Source organism: Austrofundulus limnaeus, unplaced genomic scaffold (genome assembly GCF_001266775.1).
Source record: "Austrofundulus limnaeus strain Quisiro unplaced genomic scaffold, Austrofundulus_limnaeus-1.0 Scaffold75, whole genome shotgun sequence".
Classification (NCBI taxonomy): domain Eukaryota; kingdom Metazoa; phylum Chordata; class Actinopteri; order Cyprinodontiformes; family Rivulidae; genus Austrofundulus; species Austrofundulus limnaeus.
Window position 1 is genome coordinate 596,395 of NW_013952477.1, and position 18,599 is coordinate 614,993.

The following is an 18,599-nucleotide window of genomic DNA, read 5'->3' on the forward strand; positions in this document are numbered from 1 at the left end:
GATTTCATCTAATCCACATTTAAACATTTAAACCTGTTTTTTTTTTAATCAGCTTTTACATCTTCATTTTGACTCGTGATGTGGTCAGCACTTTTTCACTTCCGATACGACATCAATATTGCTGCTTTAAGCATTGGCCGATACCAAAATCGACCCGATATGATATCAGTACGAATCCTGCATACTTTTATTACGTTTTTTTGTAGTGTGAATTCTTACAAAGTCTTCATCAAATCAAACAGTAAACAATAGTCAACAGTAGGTATAGGAAAGACTGGTCTCATTTATTATTAACTAAAGGGTTACATTTTTTTTACTTTTAACGTAAAAACATTGTACAATTAAGTACAATAAATAAATAATAAAATAGAAGGCCCTTCTTTATACTGGATCTAAGAGCTGCTGGATGGAAATCATGATCGGACTATTGGATTGACTTTATCAGAGTGGTTATATTGGAGATTTTAGATGCAGGCCGATATAATCTGATGTTCTTTTTTTGGCTAATATCGGACCAATATTCGATATTGGTATCGGATCACTATCAGCACTGTGACGTTCAAAAAAAAAGTATTGAGTTTGTTTCTCAGAAGGTTTTGTGCCCACACTGTATTTCTCTGGGGACTTTGGTTTCTTCCAAGAGTTAACAAAACATCTCTTTGCCTGCTGGTGGTGGTCAGAGGGTCTGGTGGCATCAATTTCAGAATCATTTCTGTCAGTGAGCCCCAGGGCAGTTGTGGCTGCAGTGTAGCTTACCACCATCAGTGTGTAGTGCAAAGACATTTGGAGTCCTTGGACTTGATAAATTGTTATATAGGATCAGGCCTTTTACCATTTAATCAGTGGTTCTAAATGAACTGTAGGACTGTGGAGTGCAGGGTTGTTAGTTGGGTTGGCTCTGACAGGATGTCTGTCTTGGTTAGAGCTGTCAAAAACTGCAAACATTTTAGGTCTTACAACATTTTAAATGTCCAAGCAAACTTGTAGAGTGAATGGAAAATACAGAACGGTGTCAGGATTATAAAAAAACAAGTCATCTTTTAAAACTTCAACTGCTCAGAAAGTTTTTAATTTGAAATTAATAGTGAAAAAATGTCATTTCATTTGTAAAAGACTGTACAGTGCATTCAAAAGGAATACAATCAGCATTTTAAAGTGTAACGTTAATGTTGTGCAGGCAGAATATGTGAGGCACAACAATTTGGGAGGAGCATTCGTCTGGTCACTGGATCTGGATGACTTCAGTGGAAACTTCTGTGGTCAAGGAAAATATCCCCTCATTAGTTATCTGCGCTCTCATCTTAGCTCAGGTAAACAAATCAGCTTTGTCATCATTGTGCATAATTCCACTGTTCTGAATATACTGTATTTACTAGACTTTCCAACACCTCCACCAGGTCCAGCTACCAACCCCCCTGGCCCAGCTACCAACCCCCCTGGCCCAGCTACCAAYCCCCCTGGCCCAGCTACCAATCCCCCTGGCCCGGTCATCACAAATCCTCCTTCTGAAAGCGGTTTCTGTGCTGGAAAGGTCGACGGCCTCTACCCAGATGCCAACGACAAGCACATCTTCTATCAGTGTGTCTCCGGCATTACATATGTGCAGAGATGTCCAGCTGATCTTATTTACCATCCTCCTTGCCAGTGCTGTGTCTATAAAAAATAATTTTATTTATTTTTTTGTCAAACGGGAACGTGCTGTGCTGCTATTTATTTGATCAATGGAGGCCACAGAACAGCAGGGAGTCTTAGAAATTCTGTAAGAAATGTAAGAAGGGAAAAAATATCTGTCTACCTGCATGGTAAAGGTTTAGATTAATAATCGTTCCTAATATCATCTTTTCAGAACTGTTACTAAAGTCACAACATACGTCCTGACATGACATTCTGACTCTATTTTTTCTTAGGTCAGCATATTGGTGTCTTTTCTTTCACAAAGTTTATCAGGGGAAAATGTCTTAAGAGTTTAATTATGTTTTGGTTAAAAGCTTTCTATGGTGTCTTCCCTGGCCTTTCACTCATAATTATTATTTTTTTGTTTGTTTGTTGTTTAATCTGCAGAACAGCTGAAACTTTAAGCAGRCAGTCAGGGCAAGAYATAGTCATGCTTGATTTTGTGATTTCGACTGTTCTGCTWGTACTGTTCTGTTAGTACTCAATAAATTACTKAAGTCTATACATGATCTCTTTKTGAAGCAATTTTTCCCTCACTACAACCAACAAATTATTTTCCACTTAATATAACACCCTGCTGTAGACAGGTGTGTTTCATCTAATGTGTTCTGCTACAGTATAAGGCTGAAGTGATGATCTCTCACTTTTATTTAAAATGACAGTATGTCCTTGATTAAGAGTTTGTTAACATAATGTACTAAACCAAAGTGTATTTTATAACTTGGCTAAGAAACAAAGTCATTCGGCTGCCTTATATGTAAAAGTTTACCTTCAGTGAGGAGTTGCTTCTTTCAAAAACATGCATTCATGCTAATTTTCTTACACAAATACCTTTCAGTGAACGCTGGCTGCRTCAAGTGGTTTAAAGTGCTTACGGCAAAGTAAAATCCTTCAGCTTCACCTCATGTTTAATCATTCAGCATAGGATGATATCATAAAACAACAGCTCAGGGGCACTTTACTGAGATAGCTGATAGTAATGACAAATATTAAAATGAGAGATCTAGTTGAAAATGAGAAATTTCTGTAATCTAGCACATTCTGATGAGAATTTTAATGTATCTCCTAATGTAAAACATACATTTTCATAAAATGCAATTTATTGCTTTTTATTGTACATTAACACGATAATTACCTGAAGACCTAAAAATGTACAGGTGTGGATAATTTGACTTACACCTAGAAGACTTGTGTGTGACCCTCCCACACACACACACACACACACACACACACATACACACACACACACACACACACACACACACACACACCTGCTTACATAGGCTGCAGCCCACACTGATCAGGGTGAGGATGAGGTTGCTCTGCGCCCTGTTAGCCCACTGCTAACATTGAGTGCCTCAGGGCATAGTGCCCCTCCCACACACACACACACACACACACACACACATACACACCACCACCACCCAACCAGAATTTTTGCAGTATACTGTCTGTTTTAAGCCAAGCTTGTCAACTTATATTTCATTCACTGTTTATTTAGTGGGACACTTTAGGTTAACTGGTGGTAGAGAAATGATTTAAGAACGGACTGAGGCACTGGAATGAGTAAAACAGATTTAATACAATTTTGAAGAAAGGGAAAAAATATCAAATATTACGGTTCAGAGCTTTTACATTTGTCCAAATTTCATAGACAATATTACACGATCATTATACAGTTGATTCATCTATCAGGAGCTGATTGGTCAGCCCTCTCGTTCATTCCCTTCAGCGTACAGGCCCTAGCAAGAGGAGCTTCAAGATCAGGGACCATYTCTCCCAGACCCTTAACAGGATTCAGGTGTAGAAACTGGATGGTGGTTCAGTACTTGGTTTAATTTTAAGTTATCAGATTGTAGGTCACTACAGTGATCAAATTAGGTCAGCAAGGATTGTAAGTAGCATGTGACCTGTTTCCATATCAGCCTATCATTAAGGCAGAAAAAACAAAGACTAGAAGATCCCACCTTGTTTTATGACCCCCCCCTCTCAGTGTCTTTATCATTGGAGATAAATATCACAGGGAGCCTCTGTGGACTGATGTGCATCATTCATGCACCTATCCCTATTTAAAGATTCACTCATCTGAACAGGCTGTAGGGGTAAAGTTCACAAACACTGCCAGGCCTCTAACCCAGAACCACTAACCACACAGAACATTTGCCCACCTCGTCACCCAGGCTGCTGCTGAAAATCATCGAGCTACAGGGGTTAGACAATGAAACTGAAACACCTGTCATTTTTGTGTGGGAGGTTTCATGGCTAAATTGGACCAGCCTGGTGGTCAGTCTTCATTAAGTGCACATTGCACCAGTAAGAGCAGTGTGTGAAGGTTCAGTTAGCAGGCTAAGAGCACCGTTTTGCTCAAAATATTGCAATGCACACAACATTATGGGTGACATATCAGAGTTCAAAAGAGGACAAGTTGTTGGTGCACGTCTTGCTGGTGCATTTGTGACCAAGACAGCAAGTTCTGTACATTATAAAGAAGAAGATGAAGATGTAGAGTTTTGTCTCTGATTGTTGTTGGATTTAAAACTACATTCAGCTTTTATAGGTGCATTGATGTGATCACACAAATGTCTATCAATGTCATGAAGGTGAGGACTAAAGGCTTTTCTTTGGGTAACTTGAAGTTGTGATGTATTTAATGAGAAACAAAAAATACTGTTCTACACTAAATTTTCAGGGGGTGGGAGCTATGCTCATGCTGTATTTATCAAATTTCAGTTTGTTTATTAAGGTTATGTGTTTTTGAAAGAATTCACACGAACCTTTATTTAATGAAGTCTGCGTTGAAGATGGAAGGTAAAAAATAAGAAATGTATCATTTCATCACAAGTTCAGATTAGTCAGTATGGGGTTTATGCATGGGCAGATGTGCTGTTTTGTTCTCACCAACCCTACTGTGGTCTTGCATGTTCAAAAAACGTTAGAGTGTGATTGTTATAGCTCACCATTCACAACAGGTCAAACACAAGATTGTAAAATGGCAGCACATAAATCAGTCACTTTGTTGGCGGCTGCACACACCCAACAGACCAAAGTGTTTGTTATGAATGAGATTAAACCAGTTTAACCTGACAGTTGCTTTGAAGTTTCTGCAGATTTCTTATCTTCCTTGTAGTAAATCTAAAGCTGCYCCAGTTAACTGACAAGTCATGTAGCTGTGAAAGATACACAGTTAGAGTGCTGTACAATTTTTGTTAAATAAAATTTTTGTATTTCACCCATGACTCTCCTGCTTGAGTTTCCTTAATTTATTTTATTTTCCTTAAATCATTTTAATTTGAGTCACTGTTTATGTAAAAAGGAGGATTCATGCCTTGATGATGACTATAATGATGGCATGTGTGTGAGAGAGAGAGAGAGAGAGAGAGAGAGAGAGAGAGAGAGAGAGAGAGAGAGAGAGAGAGAGAAATTAAAAAAATACATAAGAGTATGGGTTAAGAAAATTTTCAAGGAGGCATCAGGTTCAAGAAACAGAATAGTTTCCCTTATTTTATGTGCTCCCCTAAAAAAAAGTTGACAAAGGCATAAAACATAACAGTTTAAACCAAAGGTCACCCAAAAACAGTTAAAACAAAACTCACAGCAAAACAGACTCTAAACAAATGAGCATAAAATTAATGCACCTACCTCATCCAAAGATCACCATCAAAATGGCATACAGGGACATAWTTGTACCRTAAAATGGGAGTAATTTGCRGGGTTATGACCCCACAATAATTTAATCCAGTTAACCACCCCAAAAAAATAAATAAATAAAATTCAATTAAATCATAGAAATGAACTGGTACAAAGCTGCAACTCTCTTGACGTCTTTAGACAACTTCGACYTGATTTCAAATTTAACGATGTCATGTACCTTTAAGCATAAAACAGCTAAAAATGGCATTCAGGGTTTTAGTCTGCTCTTGTCACATTATGGATGTATTTGTTTGATCATGTGTTGTGTAATTTTTCCTAGGGTACCAGGTAAATCCATGCTCTTGAAAAATTGAGAAACTTAGGTATGTCGTATCCTAACAATGGAAAATATTTGTTACTGTTGGGGGGCGGGATTAAAACTTTACTTAATTGCTGAACTGATGTGGAACAGCATAAACACTGTATGGAAAGCAGAAAAGTTAAATAAATCACAGTGAAAGCAAGGAAAAGTTTTACAAAAGCAAATGATTCAATAAATAAATAAAAACAAATAAAATAGGCAGAGCGACTGTACAGCTAAAACTACTGTATTTATGCATGTATAATGTGACCCCCATTGTTTGAGCTTAAAAATCATGAGATTGTGCAGTCATTTTTGTCACATGATCAAGTTGAGAACACTGATGAAAGGTGATTGGGTGAATATGGATTCTTTTGTTCAGCCTTTTRTTGAAGAGCAGCTGTGTTTGTGTTGAGCTGCTAAGTCCAACTCTACTCAACAGGTGTCATGAGACCCACGTTTACAGTGTTTACTTATCTGTTTTGAGGTTTGTTTGTGTTCAGTTTGTTCCACTGTCTCCTTGTTTTCTGCCATGTGTCCTCAGTCAGTCTCTGCCCATCTGTCCTGCCATCTCCCACCTACACGGGTTTCCTGCTGTCATTAAACCCAGGTGCTCATCAGTCCCCCATCACCACTCGAGGTCCTCAAATTTGTCTGTATTTACCACAACAGGTTTATGTTCTGCTTATTTAAAAAATTTGTGCAGTAAAATAGACGAAAGTCTGGTAAGTGTTTACTTTTTCAAAGGTCCCGTATTGTTTGACTTAGATGGTGTATCTGTGGCAAATGATGAGGTTAATGTTTACAAATCTTTTTCATCAGCAGAAAACTCTGGACACTAGACTTTAAAAGAGGATGTTCAGGAACAAAAAATAGCAGTCATGAACAAACTCATTTCAACAGCAGGTAAGGCATGGCGCTTTCTATGTATGTTTTGACTGAGTAACCTCTGCTAATTAAATCACCACTGTTACAGGTCTCTGTCTGCTTCTAAGCAGCTGGGGTGAGTACATTATATTACATTATTATCTGTGACAATGCATTTGGTATTAACTCTCAAATTATCACAATATGTTTTATTTTATGTTTAGTGTCTTCTTATAGACTCGTGTGTTATTACACCAACTGGTCCCAGTACAGACCGGGCCATGGGAAGTTTATTCCTTCAAACATTGATCCGAACCTCTGTACCCACCTAATCTATGCCTTTGCTGCTATTAATGAGGCAAATGAGCTGGTTACTGTGGAATTTAACGATGAAGAACTTTATAAATCCTTCAATGGACTCAAACTCAGGTCAGCTTTTATGACAATAAAATAAGAATTTTAAGCACAAATGTCATGCAAAACAGCTTTTCATAGAGGTTTTATATATGTCAACAGAAACTCCGGTCTTAAAACRTTGCTGGCAGTCGGAGGCTGGAACTTTGGAACACAAAGGTATGTTGAAGCTGATAMAACCAATAAAGAATAACAATATAAATACTTCATTTCTTCTTAATGGTTGATTTCTTTTTACAAATTTCTACTCAGATTYACAACAATGACATCCACAAAAGCCAACAGAAGTAAATTTATTCAATCTTCAATAAAGTTCCTAAGAAAACATGGCTTTGATGGACTAGACTTGGACTGGGAGTACCCTGCAGGAAGAGGAAGCCCTCAGGAGGACAAGCAGAGATTCACAGCACTGTGCAAGGTCAGGGAGTGCTGAATAGGTTGACTTAAATTTACTGAAGAAGCTGAAACTGAGTTGTTAAAGCTGATAGAAGCAAAAGACTAGCTGGAAGTAAAACAAAAGCAAGAGGCTAAAAGTGGCAAAAGACTGGCTACAAGCTAAACATAGCAAAGGCTAGCTAGAAGTAGCTAAACAATAGATATAAACTAAATGTAGCAGAACACTAGAAAAAACAAAATAGCTAGAATCTAAAATTAGAATGAGGCTAGCTAAAAGCTAAATGTAACCAAAGGTTAGATGTAGCAAAACAATAGCAAGATGCTAAAAGCAGCCAAAAGTTTGGCATGGCAAAAGGAAATAGCAAAACTCTAGAAGAACCATGATTTTGAAGGAATTGAGACTTCTCRACATTTTTCAGGGGAAAATATTTGGTTGTATGAAGATATATACTTTATGTATAAAAACAAATCTCCAAGCACTCATCTTCTGAATGACGTGGACATTTTGAATTGTGTCTGTCACCTTTGCTCATTCTGTGGTCTACAGGAGCTCTTTCAGGCCTTCGAAGCAGAAGAAAGACCACCGGAACGGCCCAGGTTATTGATCACTGCTGCAGTCGCTGCTGGGAAAGAAACTATTGATGCTGGATATGAAATTGCAGAGATTGCCAAGTATGCTACTACATTACATCTTACAATCAACATGTTTGTGCATATTTAAGTGAATTTGATGTCCCATTTACTCTTTTAGGTATTTGGATTTTATTAATGTGATGACGTATGATTTCCACGGCTCCTACGAGAAATTTACAGGACATAACAGCCCTTTGTACCCACGATCTCATGAAAGYGGGGCTAATGCTAACCTTAATACTGTAAGTATAATTTAATAGTGTTTTGAGCAATTATCTTTTTGCCAAAGTTTCTTGGAGAAACTAATTTATTCTGACTGAACTGAAGACGGGGCAAAACCAATGTATATGTCTGCCTCAAATCAACTCCAATCTCATATTTCATTTCACTTAATTTATGTGAACACTTTTTTTTTTACAAATATTTACATTGAATTTGTCCGTACAAATATTTGAAGCAGCAACTAACTGYAGAACTTCTGGAGCAGACTGGGACACTTCACCATTTTTTTTCYAGCTCTAAGCCCTCCTTGAACTAGTAATTACCATGTCAATTTAATTTAAATCAAAATATTTCAGCAAATTGGGATCATTCATAAAGCTTTCTATAACCATTAAATTGAACTTTTACACAACCTTTCAAAAAAAACACTTTAAAAGATTTAACTTCTTTCTGTAATTTGCAGTAAAAACTACATAAAACTATTAAAATGTCTTAAGATGCATTCATTTTTATTTGTATTGAAATCTGAATCATTTTTCCTAACACTGTCTGCCTCTTTCTTTTTGCACTTCAGGATTTTGCTATGAGGTACTGGAGAGACAATGGAGCACCAGTTMAKAAGCTGAAYATGGGTTTTGCAACATACGGACGAACGTTTCAACTCTCCACACAGACCAGTGATGTTGGAGCACCAGCCAGTGGCCCCGCTGCTGCTGGGACTTTTACAAGGGAGGCCGGTTTCTGGTCCTATTATGAGGTGAATACTTTATCTCAGGTTTATTCAACAGCAGCTTTTTATAGTGTGCATGCTGACTCAGAATTATTTAAACTACTGTTGTCCTGTTTCTTATTACTATTATTAATAATATTGAACTTTATAAACTATTATAAATGTGTTTTTTGCAATTGAACACTCTTGCATACTTTGTGTTATTTTAGCCTTTTATATAGCCAAACATTTAGTTCAATAAAAAAAGATGAGTGCCTTCACTCTTAGTTTTTGTGATTTCTCAAAAAAAATGTTTCTTATAAAATTACAGAGATATGTGCTTCTTGTCCTATCCTTCAGCTAGCTTTACTTATGCTACTAGCTAGCTTTTCACTACTTTCATCAAGGTAGCATTTAGCTTCTTTCAGCTTTTAGTATGTTTTGGTTTTAACAACTTAGTTTTAGCTTCTTCAGGTATAAACTATAAAGTTGTCTCAGTAACTGAAGCAGATATAAAATATTGTGCTTGTTTTCAGATTTGCCTTTTTCTTCGAGGAGCCAGAGTACAGATGCTTGACGATCAGAAGGTTCCGTATGCCGTAAAACAAAATGTGTGGGTCGGATATGACAACAAAGAAAGTTTTACCACTAAGGTAGTCATGTCTTTCTCAAGGGTCCCTTTCTATCAGTTCTGTTTGACATCCAGGAACATCCCCTTGTTGCTGAGGTGGTTTTATTGTTCTTCCTTTAGGTCAGGTACGTWAAAGACAACAGATTTGGAGGAGCTTTTGTCTGGGCCCTGGACCTTGATGACTTTAATGGACAGTTCTGTGGAGATGGGGACTACACCCTCATCAGCCACCTTCGCTCACTCCTGATTTCAGGTTAGAAACTATTCACGTAATCTGTTTTGTTTTGTTTAATTCAGATAAATCCACCTTTTTACACAAGTTATTTTAATATTTTTACAGATTCTTCTTCTCTTCCCACAACTCAACCCACTCGAAACCAAGCGACTCCATCTCCACGCACCAAATCCCCTCCCAGACCAGTGCCCACTTCTTCATCTGACAGTTTTTGTGCCACAAAGCCTGGTGGGCTTTATCCCAAACCTGRTGATCCAGGTTCGTTTTACAGCTGCGCTAACGGCATCACCTGGGTCCAACACTGCCCAAGTAGTTTGGTGTTTCGAGACAGCTGCAAATGCTGCGACTGGAATACTGGAACTGCAAATATTTGATTCATGTCAAGTAGTGATTGTTGCATTCATTGCTGTAAAATGAAGTTTAGACTTTTATTAACAGCTGTTCTCAAAGTTTGTTTGGTCTAGAATTTTCTTAAGACCAATTACTCAATGAGTTCTAGTGTTTTAATATGTTGATGTTCATGTTTTTCTTTTGCGTGCTCCCCTCGTCAAGGGATGCCACAATTATTTGTGCAAACTTGCACAAATAATTTGGTAGTTATTTCACACGAGGATGCCTTTCCTGACACAACCTGTGCTCAAACTTAGCAAATATTGCCTGTTTGTTTTGTGGTCACGTTTTGTCAAAATGAACATCTGATCTGACCTCATTCTATTCATGCAAAATATGCGTAAAATGTTACCTAAATGCTTTTAGGGTTGCAAACATGTTCATTTTCTTTAAAACTGAAAATTATTCTAATAAATAAATAAATAAATACACATATTTTTGTTTTGCTTTCTGGACTTTATTTTCACTTAATTAAAAAAAAGTTTAAGCTCAATTAGAAAAAGATATTTACAATTGCTTTGAATGTCAGCTTTTACGCTGTGTTTGAATAAAATGGACAGCACAGAATGTTTTTTTCTATTTCTGAATGAGCATGCCGACATGTCTTTCAGCAAGACACTGTACTCCCCACTACTCCTGCTATACTCATCAGTGACGAGTGAGAATACTCAAAGAGTTGTATAAAGTCCCAAGGGAAAGAACATCCATTATTTTACCTCTAAGATTTTATGTATCTGGTTTATTGGCTTTATTGGTTATGTTCAAAATTTATGCATTTGCAGACTTACAAAATATCCAAAAAACTCTTAATGTTGAAAAAAAGAACATCTGAATCCAAAAATAAGTACATTATACAAGTTGTTGGGTTGCTTTTGTAAGCTCAAAGGTCTTTTACAGATCCTCATTATCTGATTTTCACATGTGAGCTAACAAGTTTCATGTCATTAACCTCAGTAAACATCTTTGTTTTAGTTAATAATTATTATGGTTTCTGTAGTTTTCCATCAATAAGAATAGTTGGTCCYGGTGCTATTTTTGTATTTGCTATGGTGCATTAAGGTGCAGCAAAGAGATAAAACTACAGTGCTTCTGATAAAACTCTGTTTTAAAGCAGTTCAGGAAAGTCCATAAGACCAGCCAGTCAAAAAAAGATGGTTTTCAGTCATTTTCCATTAACACACAGCAAACCGCATTGGATATTGAGCAGGAAAACTGTATAATGCATTACAGTTAAATAAAACTATTTGGCCCACACAAGGCCCAGATACTGCAAAGAACGACAACMCTTTGGTGCTCCTTTTGTGGTTCACCAGAGCATGGGCCAGCACTACATAAACCAAACCCCAATGGGCCAAYTGAAGCATGCAGTCGTYGCCAAACCTGGCGRCATCTGGTGGACAAAACACTCGCCATGCCAGCAGTGCCAGCTTCACAACATATCTGGCTGCTATGTGGATGCGTATGGATGCAGTTTTTGTTTTTATGGGTATAATGGAGTYATCAGTCAACAAGTGAGAGGTGAGATAGACCCTGGACAGGTCACCAATCTGTCTCCAACAGGCTGATTTTTGAACCGTCGTAGGAAACTCAAGAATTTGGAGAAATTCCACACACGCAGAAGGAGAACATGCAAAGCTCCACGTTGGTGAGAGCCTAACCCCAGAACTTCAGTGAAGCAACACTGCTAACCAAAATGCCACCCATATATGCTAAAATCCCTGTAAACACATCAAATTCTCAAAAACTGTTGATTTGTATCGGTGTACTGCACCACCATGAATTCGGAATAAATCGCACCTGCACATTTAACAAAAACTTTGTTTAAAAAGGTCTCCACAAAGCTGATACATTCATAGCATCCTGTGTGGATTAAACARTACAGTCTCTTATAAGGCTCTACCAAATTATACCTTTTAGTTCAGAAGAGTGAMTTAATTTTGCTTTAAGAAATTAATCATCTGGAAAAAAAATCCAACAGCGCACACAGAACTGTTGTACTGAAGCAGGACCGGGCTTCAGTAAACTCAGAGCACGTAACGGAAACGCTGGTTCCTCAGAATTCGTGTAATGAGCTGTGCGGCTCAGGGAGCTTCTGAATGTCACAGTTTTGAATCAGATTAAAAAAATACACAATAATCTCCTCATAGTTCTTTATGGAAATCCTTTCATTTATCCCATGGAATCTAAAAGAAAGAAAGAAAAATAGTAAAGATACTTTTTGTWCAGGTGTCCAGTAATACTTTACCYTKAATAGACTTATTCTTAGTGTTCTTGCTAAATAAATGTTTTGGGATACTAAAGATGAAACATGAAAAGCATACTCCATGTAAAGTGATGCCAATTGTATTTGTGAAATAAGAGCTTTACAACTTAAACACACAAGAAGAAACAAATCTTTATCTAATCACGTGACTGACTGAAACAAGGTCTCTTTTGTTCAAGCAGCTGCCTTTGAGTCCTCCACAGTTCACAGTTTATCTTWATGACTACAGAAGGTTTTGTTGAAAGTCATTTTATGGTCTTACCTTTGAAGATCACCTGGTTTAAACCAGACAGGAGCAAAGCGATAAATATCACCGGTCAGGTCTTTAAAATACCGACTGTCCGTGTTCSCGACACAAATACCTGCACAGGTCAGAGTCTCTTCAGCAAATCATTTAACCTTGAAAACCCAAATGTTTACATATTGAAAGGTCTGGATTGTACCTGGAGCAACTGCAACTGTTGGAAACAAGTCCCACATTGTTTTCTTAATGATCTGAAAGCCGAAAGACCTCTCATCGGAGGAGCTGACAGGCAGGGGATCAAATCCATCAATGAGCTCTACCTTCACCCGCGGGTCCATGATGGTTTCCTGGATAARTTCCAGGACCTGGACGAGACAGCACACGTCCCATTCAACTTCCAAGTGTTTACAGATCGTCTAAACAAGAAGATTCAGAGTGTTGGCACTACCTCCTGCACTGTTTGTGCTGAGTGGATTCGTAGGTTTACATGAGCTTCAGCCAGGGACGGAAGGATGTTCGACTGAAAACGAACATAGGCTTAATAATTTGTTGGAAACACTAACTAAACAATCTGCCTTTTTTTTGAATCACTCACTTTAATTCCTGCATTAAACTTGGTCAATGCYATGGTTGTCCTAACAAAAGCATTAGAGTGTGGTTTTCTTTCGAGCAATCTGCAATCAAAAACACCAGCTCCTTCACTTCAGTGGCAAAACAGTAGAAAGAAATTCTGATGCAAATATRCAGCATGGTTACCTGGCAAGGACTGGGGAGAACAGCCATAAGTTTGACAATATAAACTTTATTGGAAGGTTAAACTGGGTCAAAAACAAAATAAGCAGCTACATGAGAACATGGTGTCAAAATACAAAAATCCAGATTTTCGTGGAGTTGAATCCACCTACCTTATGAGCCAGATGTTCAAAGGTTTCTCTTTCGGGCCCATAACCAAAAAACCTCGGCATGGGGTTGTCTTCAAGTCTGTGGAAATGGCAAGAGTTTTTATGTAAAAGTGTGCTTTGACTTCAATAATGTGACAGCATGGTAACAGTGAGGGTTAAAAGTGCAACGCTAAAATGCTGATGAACTGAACCTCTGACCTTTTAACTGCTGAAGCCAAAATCCCAATGCTGGACTCTCTGGGTGGAATCGAGGAGTGACCCGGAGCCACAGACACACTGAGCTTCACGTCGGCTGAGCCCTTCTCGCTCACCCCAATTCTGAAAAACACATACAATAAAAAAAAAGATTAATCACTTGTTTTTACAGATATAAAGTGTGCCTATGCATAAGCGTTGAAGCACCCTCACTGCTATTCCCTTTAAAACAATCTTTTGCCCTGTGTTTCATTGCACAGCTTTGTAATAAAACATTCAGAGAATATGTCAAAATGTGTGACTCCATACAGAAATAGAAAGTGTGCTATGATGGTAGGCAGAAGTACGTTGCACAATTTGCAAAAAWTTKCATTAAAAAAATTACRATCAATGGGAGTTTAGCAAAACTGCTAAGAAAACTCCCTCAGACATMCTRTACTTTTGAAACATAAAGGAGTGAAAAAACRTTGAACTTTACATGACTGAACTGGTACTTTAGGATATTATATAGTTTTACATAATCTCACTCTAAGTTTTTTAAATTTTGGGAGATTTTTCTGTTCATCACATCGCGGATATTACCTCTTCCAGAATTTGCCATCAGAAAGAAGAAACAGAAAATGAAAACCAGGACAAATCGCCTCAGAAACAGTTTTAATCTAAAATCAATCATGGCCATAAACTCACACTAAAACTGCTCATGATGATTATTATTAATAACAATAATAATAATAATAATAATAATAATAATTGCAAAGGTTTCTGTACCAAATATTAAGTTTCATTTTTCTGGTGTATCAAATACTTATTTCACACAATAAAATGGAAATTAATTATTTAAAAATCATACRTTGTATTTTTCTGGATTTTTGTTTTAGATTCCATCACTCACAGTTGAAGAGTACCTATGATAAAAATTACAGTCATCTACAAGCTTTGCAAGTGAGAAAACCTGAAAAATCAACAGTGTATCAAATACTTGTTCTCCCCACTGTAACTCACATCAGAATTTTTTTCCTCTCATAGTTCAAGAATTTGTAATATTCAGCTTCTAGGTTTTGTTTGAGGCTTAATTTTAAATCTGTGTTCCTGTTTGCCTCTCATTAATTTGGTAGTCAGGAAGTGACAGACACAGGTGCGTGGTTACTATGGTGAACACAATGATTTACTGGCTGCTGTTTTGACATTTCTTACAGGTTACCATGTTAAATTCCAAAAATGTGGTCCTTTTTTCACAGTTTCCATCAAAACAAAACTGATGTTTTTGGGCAGCAGCTGTAACAATGTTCTTCAAAATTTCAGTTTTACATTAAACTGCCAGGCTCAGACGAAATGTTGACCTTTTTACAGAACGAAGCGAATGATGCAAACTATGGTTACAATTGTTTCTCACAGAGCAGCAGGTCCTTGGAGACCATCGATGACACCATCSACTACACCCAGGCCTTCGTCCAGGACAAATGACAGCTTCACGCCACGCTGTTTCATCAGGCGCACAATGTTCGATGCTCCGTTGTAGCCTTTGACCTTCAAATACAAGACTGAAAAGCTCAGACAAAAAGCTAAAAGGTATGCAGTCACTGTAAACATGGGAGTTTTATATAAAATACTTCTTCATCATGACCCAAACCAATGTAAAATGCCCGGCGTGGTGCGTAGCCCTTCAGCAGCAAGAATTCCAACGCTTGAAGTATGCTCTAGGAGGAAAATTTAAAAAAAGCACTTTATTTCCACACGTACAAATGGGTCAACTGTTTAATAATGCACTCACACAACACATTAGTTCTCCTACCATTACACCGTACTTATCATCTATGGTTCCTCTACCATAAATGAAGCCATCTATCTCTTTGGCAGAAAAGGGGGGRACCTCCCAGCCATCTGATTCAGTGGCAGGTGCTACATCAATGTGGGCCAGCAGCATGTACGGCAATAAGTCAGGCTGTGATCCCTCCACCCGAAACAGGTGGCTGTAATTAGCCACCATCTCATGATGAACCAGGCTGGAGGAGAAAACCGTAGGGAAGGCTGACAAGGAAACAAGACAACACGTTCACTGGTTTAACTCTTGGACCGAGCAAAATGTTAATTAAGTTATTTTAAAACAGAGGTTTGCAAGAAAACAGTGGTACAAAGAGTAAAAACTGTCTCTGCTCTACATGTGTTATAACACATTCTCATTTTTTCCTCAGTCTTTGGATTAAAGTTGTTTTAGTTTTGCAACAAGAAGCTTTTCTCAAAGACAGTTTCTAGATTTGTTTTTGAGCTTTTTTGGTTCGAATTTCTGATCTTGAAGTAAAGCCACAGTATTTACAACAATGAAGACATTTTAGACTTAGATCGTATTGATTCTGCCTRTTCTTGACTCACTTAAATCTGTTTGCATTAGTTTAACATATTCATGAGCACAGATTTGTTTTAAGATAGGCTAATGTGAGGGTTTCAAGCATCTGCATCTCTTCTGACCACACTGAAAAAAAGACTGAATTAAATCAAGCTCTTTAACTTTGATGATAAATTACAGGAAAACAAGTAAAGTGTTCTAACACTGGAACAGCTAACAAAAACTTCGGAGTACAAAAACAAGAACTTTGAACAACTCGATTCGGTGAAATATTAAGGCAGTTGTTCGAAATCCTTGAAATTAAAGCATGAAATATCAGAAGTGTCACGTAACTAAGTACAAATACTTTGTTACTTCACTTAAGTAGAAATTTGGGTTATTTATACAKTTGAGTATTTATTTTTCAGCCTACTTTTTACTTCTACTCCTTACATTTTAATTCAATTATCTGTACTTTCTACTCCTTACTTTTTAAAATTTTTCATTTTTATTTAACCTTGACTTGTTTTTATTCCATCTTTTCATTGTTCAGAAAAAAAATAGAGATCTATCCAGATACATGGAGCCCTTGGATAGAGTGTATTTGATTGTGGTTGGATGAGACGTGTAAATATAAACCATTTTGACATCGTGTTGGATTGAACGCACTCCATCACACCTGTGTGACACAAATCATATCACATTCCAGCAGGACAGACTGGAGCAGATGCATGTAGTCTAGAATGAAGACGATCAAGATGAAACAAGTAGTCTGCTCAGCTAATTCAAAAATTTTCAACATTAACATTTGAATTTAACATTATATTCATTATTGAATTTAGAAAAAAATGGGGGGGGTGGGGTTACGCTATAGAACCCTGTGGCACAGCCTAAGCTTTTATCATTAATGGCTTTTTTAAAGTGTTCATTACTTTTATTTTTATACTGTAAGTAGTTTTAAAACCAGTACTTTTATCATTTTACTTGAGAAAAAAGCTTGAATTGATGCTTCTACTTCCAAAAAAGTATTTTGGTAYGCTTGTTTGTGTCTATGGTGTGTAATGATGATTGTGATGCTGTATTTCTGAGTGTTTATGTGCTGCAGAACAGGAACCTGCTGTAAAACAGCAATTGTGCTGAGTCAGGCTTGATTTTTAGTAATCTTTTCCTGTTAAATCAATAAATCAAATCAAATCAATTTTTAAACCCTAGTATCTACAGTATACTTCTACTTAATGAATGTGAATACTTTTGACACCTCTGTGAAATATATAAATCATAAATGTGGTTCAGGAAATGGAGCAAAAGTGTCACTGCTCTTTAAAAAATAGAAGTAAAAAAAAGGTAAGTCTAAGAAAGTAGGCTAAATAATTTATGGGGCTATATTTGTGAATCATTTATTTTATTTTGTTTTTGAATTCGACAAATAAAATATCACATTTATGCTACCATTTGCTTTTAACAGGTCTACTGACGCTCCACACTCCTGACCATGCAATGATATTATATAATGAACGAGGGTGAAGCTAATAAAAACACTTTTAGCCCGGATGGTTAGCTGTTAGCTCAGGTAGCTTAGCGCTMATCACCGGTTCGTTAGCTGCAAGTGGCTGTCGTAAAGAGGTCGTACCGACCGGTGAGTGGTTCCGAGTGGGCAGGTGGAGCACCGTCGAGAGCTGACAACATGCTTACCTTTACGGAGGAAAAGACTAAATTCACGCAGTGCTGTGGTGTTTTGCTCCGTCTCAGAGAATGACACCGTTGGGATCCTGATTGCCTCTTTGTAAAACAGAGACACGTTTTTTTTGAAGTTAGCCGCACACATCCTCTGTTACTTCATGGCTAAAACCCGACAAAAGTTACCTTTAAAGCGCGCTAATAGCTCCTCTCTCTGTTGTTGATTTATGACAAGAGAGATGTTGTTCGTCCTTTCCCAGTGAGCGAGCTGAAGTCCCGCATTCACGTCCAGTGACAGAGTCCTGAKAGACGCTGCAGTGAATAAAGCTACAGCTGTCAGGAACAAGACGCCAACGAGGAGTTTTACTAACTTGATTATTTTGAACTGAGACGCTGCCATCTTTAAAAAGCGTGTTGTAACAGCAGCTCTCTGACTGGAAACTGTGCAGACCGGCTGTTTATATTGGTTAAACCAGGGGCCACCTGCTGGCACAAAAAGAAGTCAGGTGGTGAAAGTTTAACTTTTTGGATCATCCATTTATTCACAAAAGAACAGTTACATCTACTTCTGTGCTGCTTTTTATCCGACTTCATTTTCAAATAGTGTTTTTGCCTGTTTTTACTTTTCCTCCAAGTTCATTAAAATAGGTTATACTCTGCTGACAAAAAACACACTGCAGAAGCTGCTGGGAGCCTGCTACAGCTTCCCCTCCAAGGCCGGATTAACCATATGGGCAATTGGGCAATAYCCCAGGGGCCCACGGTCTCCAAAGGGCCCTGGGCAGTGAAGGCACGGACACAACGGATGCGGGATATGCGTGGACATGTCTCCC

The 18,599-nt window shown here is 37.7% G+C and overlaps 3 protein-coding genes across 3 annotated transcripts in view; 2 read left to right on the top strand and 1 right to left on the bottom strand.

Moving 5' to 3' along the window:
• Nucleotides 1–2,183, top strand: part of LOC106519306 (acidic mammalian chitinase) — a 4,996-nt gene extending 2,813 nt beyond the window's left edge. The window contains exons 10-11 of the mRNA XM_014010909.1: nt 1,178–1,310; nt 1,398–2,183. Coding sequence (XP_013866363.1) covers nt 1,178–1,310; nt 1,398–1,666 — 402 coding nt within the window. The 3' untranslated portion in view covers nt 1,667–2,183. The remainder of the gene's footprint in view (nt 1–1,177; nt 1,311–1,397) is intronic.
• A 4,307-nt stretch (nt 2,184–6,490) lies between these two features.
• LOC106519310 (acidic mammalian chitinase) lies at nt 6,491–10,593 on the top strand (the record flags this gene model as incomplete). The annotated part of the gene is given in 11 exon segments (XM_014010915.1): nt 6,491–6,571; nt 6,642–6,668; nt 6,757–6,961; nt 7,049–7,105; nt 7,199–7,364; nt 7,890–8,014; nt 8,094–8,217; nt 8,772–8,954; nt 9,443–9,559; nt 9,658–9,790; nt 9,878–10,593. Coding segments are annotated over 11 exon segments (1,431 nt in total). The 3' UTR covers nt 10,147–10,593.
• Nucleotides 10,594–10,597: 4 nt separating this feature from the next.
• On the bottom strand, nt 10,598–18,354 carry pm20d1.2 (peptidase M20 domain containing 1, tandem duplicate 2). The gene is made up of 13 exons (XM_014010914.1): nt 17,953–18,354; nt 17,782–17,868; nt 15,559–15,794; nt 15,377–15,463; nt 15,160–15,293; nt 13,770–13,889; nt 13,575–13,650; nt 13,426–13,487; nt 13,265–13,343; nt 13,118–13,189; nt 12,869–13,034; nt 12,688–12,787; nt 10,598–12,345 (listed from the first exon to the last, which is right to left on the bottom strand). The coding sequence occupies exons 1-13, from the start codon at nt 18,164–18,166 to the stop codon at nt 12,216–12,218; spliced, it is 1,563 nt and encodes a 520-aa protein (XP_013866368.1). The 5' UTR covers nt 18,167–18,354; the 3' UTR covers nt 10,598–12,215.
• Between the last annotated feature and the right edge of the window lie 245 nt (nt 18,355–18,599).